Here is a 6,000-nt window from a genome sequence, read left to right as displayed (position 1 = left end):
GTGCCAGTTTTCAGAGGGAATGCTTCCAGTTTTTGCCCATTCAGTATGATATTGGCTGTGGGTTTGTCGTAGATAGCTCTTATTATTTTGAGATACGTCCCATCAATACCTAATTTATTGAGAGTTTTTAGCATGAAGGGTTGTTGAATTTTGTCAAAGGCCTTTTCTGCATCTATTGAGATAATCATGTGGTTTTTGTCTTTGGTTCTGTTTATATGTTGGATTACATTTATTGATTTGCGTATGTTGAACCAGCCTTGCATCCCAGGGATGAAGCCCACTTGATCATGGTGGATAAGCTTTTTGATGTGCTGCTGGATTCGGTTTGCCAGTATTTTATTGAGGATTTTTGCATCAATGTTCATCAAGGATATTGGTCTGAAATTCTCTTTTTTGGTTATGTCTCTGCCAGGTTTTGGTATCAGGACGATGCTGGCTTCATAAAATGTGTTAGGGAGGATTCCCTCTTTTTCTATCGATTGGAATAGTTTCAGAAGGAATGGTACCAGTTCCTCCTTGTACCTCTGGTAGAATTCGGCTGTGAATCCATCAGGTCCTGGACTCTTTTTGGTTGGTAAGCCAACCAAAAAGAGTCCAATACTCACTTTACAGATGAGAACTTCACGGATCAAAGTTCAGTCATTGGCCTAAGGTCACTTAGGTAGTGGTGTGCTGAATTTGTGAACAAGAGCCTGAGCTCCTCACTGCTATGCTACACTGCCTAACAAAGGAGGTTCCTGAACCACATTCAGGCTATGATGCACATCTTTGTAGGTAGTAGAATAAGCAAACCGGGGGGGATAGGGTACTGAAAGAGAGAGAGTGTGTGTGTGTGTGTATGTGTGTGTGTGTGTGTGTGTGTGTGTGTATAAAATTTTTTTTAAGAGCTGCTTTGTGTAATTTATAGGACAAGGAGGTAAGGTTGAAAAGACAATCGTTAAGACTGACACAGAGATGGCAACTACACTTTCACAAGCACACACTGTGAACTTTACCTTACTACGTCTTGTCATGACTAGCAGTTATCATTCTGATACTTCCAATGTACATGGGAATGAATTCACTTGGCAAATTGATTTTTACTAAAGCTCTTCATTTTTCGTTTTTGAGATGGGATCATGCTTTGTCACCCAGTCTGGAGTATAGTGGCATGATCCTAGCTCACTGCAGCCTTGAACTATTGGGCTCAAAAGAAGCATTTCATTTTTAATTTAAGCAAATATTGAATAAATTTAATTAAATGTAACAATAGCTATAAAAAATGAACTTATATACAAGTAATCTGTTTTATTGCTCACATATGAATTGCACAGTGAATTTTTACATTTCAAAAACTAACTTTATTACATTTAATGCAGATATAAGCATGAATAAGACAAATTAGTTCCATTTTCAGACAGGAAGAAAAACATTTTGGGTAGGGAGAAGTTAATTGCTGGTAAAGTGTAGTTTATTATTCTAAAAGATAATGAGTTCAGAAGTATTAAGGAAGTACGTCTGTGTGTGCGCGCATAGGTATTTAGGTAAACCCCAATAACAATAAAACTCTATAAGTGGTCACAGACAACACAAGTACAGGAGGAACATTTAAATGTTAACTGTTCAATGTCACGAAAGAAAGGGTGATATAAGCAACTCTATGCAGCAAAAAGAGAATGATTAACAATTTATTGAGTTTTATTTATCTACAAAAATATAGCAATACAGTGAACTTCACCAAATCCTAAATATTCAGTACCTGAACTGGCTACAACACCGTGTGCACACCCAGTTCCTGCAGAATCTCCTGCAGATATGGGAGAGTCTGCCAGTGAAAAGATCCGTTTCTTGGGAATCCTTGTCAACAAGACCAGTTCAGAAATCCAGGATATATAGAAGCCTACTGTAATTTAAAAACAGTAACAAAAACCCCAACAAAACCCAAATCAACAAAGACCAAGATAAAGGTGTAATAAACATTAATTGTAATGGTTTTCCTTTACATGCAAAACATGCATTTTAAAATCACTAAGAAACACGAAATTCTGTAGAGCAAAGTTTGTGTTTCACATAAGTGCAAATGAATATATATTTTATTTTTTATACTATTAAATTATATATTTTTCCATACAAAAGCACACAGTGTTAATCTATAAAATGACATCCAAGTGGATGATGATTATTTTTGCATGTCCCCCTGCTTAGATTTTTTTAAAATATGTAGTCAAAAATTAACATCCTTCTTTAAAAATACAGAAGGAAAAAAGGGCAATAAAAAAAATACAACTTGGCTTTACTGACTGGTGAAGCATTTTACCTGATCAAGAGGCAAAGTTCCAGGGACAACTGCCACAGGGCCCTTCAGTCCTCCAGTGGTAACGACTCCACTGTCAATCTGAAACAAGTCTTGTTGATCTACATTTAAGAAGCAGCCCAGGATCTTTCAGTGTCATTTCATAGGTTTCAATGACTAGACTGGTTTTCAAGATGTTGCGCTTTTGTTTAAGTATTCAGAAATTTTCAAGTATGCTTGTCCTATTATCGTTTCCTTACTTTTTTCTGTTTCTACTAAAGGTGCCCAAATAGCCATAAACACAAACATCCCATTCTTCACTGCAATTTTTTAAACAAAAACAAAAGCCAAAAATTAAACTGTCTTCTAGGCTACAGTTTTTGATATGTATGCTGTTTTATGTAAAAAGAAATGGAATCTGAAAAGATAGAACTATAAACAGGTGACTTTATAAAAATGTCCTAAGAGAATTTTATGAGTTACAAAGAAAGCTGTTCATTTTACCATGTGATAGAATTCACTAAGATGTATGTAATGTTATGGGTCTGTCAGTGTATGTGTAGAGTGCACCTGTGATCTTGGTAGCTGAAATCAAAAGCAGCTTAAATTGACAAACTTTCGCACACTTGATTGTTAAAACACAGGCAGCTTTTCAAATATAATATAATTGATTCTAAACAGATGTGTACAAGTCACAGCTCAAACCTTACAAATTAAAAGTCCATCTGGAGAATTTTTTGACTATGAGGATTTAAAACAATATACAAATGTAAATAAATGTACTCAATGGAAATCAAAATGTACAGACTCTTCACAGGTGAACTAATAGCTGTTTTAAATGTCTTTTTTCTGCACTAAATATATTATCTCATTTAATTAATGGAGCCACAGCAAAATACTACTATAATTTCAAAGCACAGCCTGTAAACTAATATATCTTACAATGTAAAAATATTGCACAGTTTGGTACTCCAAGAGTAAGCTCTACACTTCTCAAGCAGAATGATCAAACTCTTGGCAGGAAACACAGTATTACAAGAACCAGACAATTTAAAGTATGGCGTTTTAAGGGTCATATTCGAGGAATGCTATTCAACAGATGTCCTATTATTGTGAAGAAGATGAGGAATGCCTATCGCATATTATTACAGTAACTGAATAGCAGGGTGCCTATCCCAGCTTATCTAAAGCATGGGGACAAAAAGCCACCGAACAGTTTTGCAGCCCCAGGACTAGGAATATATTTAAATGTATCTGCCTTTGCAGAAAACAACAACAAAAATTCTACATCTAAGCGGCTATGTAGGTGTTTAAGAGATAAACAATTTATACAGTTTCAATCCTCTGAAGGCTTACTTTTTAAAAAACATTACATTTGTGAAAAGTTTAAAATATACTACTTAACAGTGGAATAAAGTGAAACCAAAACATGTTCAACTTAAAAAGGCAACAAGAACCTCAAAGCAAATTAACATGGCATAAATCTATCTTCGAAAGTACTCAAAATTATATATAGCTCCAAAACGTCTAATATGGTATGCCAAGCATTTGGTTTAAGATATGTTCCATCATTATTTTCAAGAAGTATGTTAATACACATTAAGTAAACCCTGAAACCTCAGCTTGGCCTTAATTTTTAGGCTTTACAGATCCTATGCTGAGGTCTTCATGAGCCAATCAGTACACACACAGATCTGGAAACTTCATCTCATAGACTGGGACAGATTGGTATTGGGCATGCCCAGAAGTAATGGTCAGTGTTCCTGATGGACTGGGAGGAGGACTATAAAAGAACAAAAAAACATTGTCAGCAGGTGTACTTACAAGCTGTTCATTTCACCGAGTATTCTATCTACTATCTGCGAATATCAAAGTCAGACTCCTTAATTGCAGAGATCAATGCCATTGTAGTTACTGGCCAGCTACAAGGCTGCATGGGAAACAGACCACAGTAGTGTCAAATTGTTTTTAAGTCCAAAGCAGACATTTTCCTTGGAAAATATGTATATACAATTTTAAATGCGATTATACTCTACCCATTCTTGTGAGCTTTGTTTCATTAATAAAAAATTATTTCATGTATACAGATATTATCTTTTTTGATGACAGAATGGTATTTCATTATATATGTATATATCATACTTGATTTAATCCAAAGAACAAATGCAGGTTCATTTTCATTTTTTCATCATGATAAATAATGTTAACAAGTCTGTTCTTACACACACATAATTTTATTCCGACTGGCTGTCACCTTGGTTTACAGTCTTGCAAGTAGAATTTCTGCATCAAAGTGTACTCAAAATTTTGACTTTGGTACATACATATTGCCGGAATACCAGCAATTTACACTTTCAGCATTTCAGTATACCTTTTACATTGTTACAAATATTAGATATAGTCAGTCTTTTTAAAACAGCTTTGCCAATCTGAGAGGCAGGAGGTAATTCATTCTTATTTTATTTTTAATTTTTATGTTACTATTAATGGTAAGTATCTTTGTAGTATCCATTTTACGTTTCTTTGAAAATGTAAACTGCCTATTTAAGTCCACTGCCTCTAATCCTACTCAGATATTTTTCTCTTATCAATTTGGGAAACTAACCTTTTGTCATATGATACAAATGCTTTCCTCCGATTCATTATTTAATTCTCAAGTTTTTTTGTTGCCAAATGCTTAAAAACCTTACCAAAAAAATCAATTATTTCCTTTTTAGTTTTTTGGTTGTGCTAAGAAAAACTTTCCCTCTACATCAAGATTACAAGAAATACTCCTGTATTAATTCTAGTGTTTTTATGTAATTTTCTAAACAATGAGTGAAGTTGTCTATCTTGGTAAAAGAAGTGAAGTGGAAATCTGCCCCCCCACCTCCCTCGCTGGTCGGTAGTGTTTAGCAGTTGTCCAAACGAGGTTAACTCAACAGTTGCTCTTTTCCTTGAAAATCTGAAATCTTATCTTTACCACAGATACCTTCTACACTTGAATTTTCCTCTCTTCCACTTACCCATATGCAGGTCCAATCTGATGTAAGTACCAAAGATCTGTCTTACGTTTTTCTACCAAGCAAGGCAAATGCTTCCTTGTTTCTTTCTACAGCATTTTCCCGACTGCTCTTGCATGTGGATTCTTTCACATTGCCCTTAGCATCATTTGTTCAAATACTTAAAAAAAATTACCTTGCTAAAATGATAGCTTAATCTACAGAAAACTGATGTCTATATTAACTTCCTATTCAAGAATAAGATGTTTCCATTTATATAAATATTCTTAAGCACATTTCAGAGATATATAGTTTCTTCATGTAAGTCTTACATACTTCTTTGAATTTATTAGCTCATGGTTAAGAATGTTTTCATTTTAATTAATAAATGCACAGATACTAATTTCATATAATTATTTTTAACTGCAAACTGTCCTCAATTGTTAAGTTATTCAGTTGGTTTTCTTATATTTTTCCTGATATATCTATTTTTGGTAACTAACAATAATTTTGCAATTGTTCCAGTATTTATAATACACTTAAATTTTTTATTAAGGGATAATTTTCACAGAATAAACTGATCTTAAGTGTACTGTTTGACAAAAATTGACAAATGTATACACTCATGTAAATCACACCCATGTAAATCATAGTCCAATAGAGATAATGAACACTTTCTTTCTTTTTTTTTTTTTTTTGAGATGCAGTTTTACTCTTGTCACCCAGGCTGGAGTGCAATGGTGTGAT

The 6,000-nt window shown here is 34.0% G+C and overlaps 1 protein-coding gene across 6 annotated transcripts in view; it reads right to left on the bottom strand.

The window, feature by feature from the left end:
• Positions 1–1,317: 1,317 nt before the first annotated feature.
• The window catches only part of EFR3A (EFR3 homolog A), a 110,313-nt gene continuing 105,630 nt past the window's right edge, over positions 1,318–6,000 (bottom strand). For 5 of the 6 annotated variants that reach the window (XM_030794966.1, XM_030794961.1, XM_030794965.1 and 2 more), the window contains one exon: positions 1,318–4,055. In XM_030794966.1, coding sequence (XP_030650826.1) covers positions 3,950–4,055 — 106 coding nt within the window. In that variant the 3' untranslated portion in view covers positions 1,318–3,949. The other variant, XM_030794962.1, reaches the window with a different exon arrangement.

Source organism: Nomascus leucogenys, chromosome 16 (assembly GCF_006542625.1).
Source record: "Nomascus leucogenys isolate Asia chromosome 16, Asia_NLE_v1, whole genome shotgun sequence".
NCBI lineage: Eukaryota > Metazoa > Chordata > Mammalia > Primates > Hylobatidae > Nomascus > Nomascus leucogenys.
The sequence above is the reverse complement of the archived record's forward strand: the minus strand, read 5'-3'. Positions and strand labels throughout refer to the sequence as shown.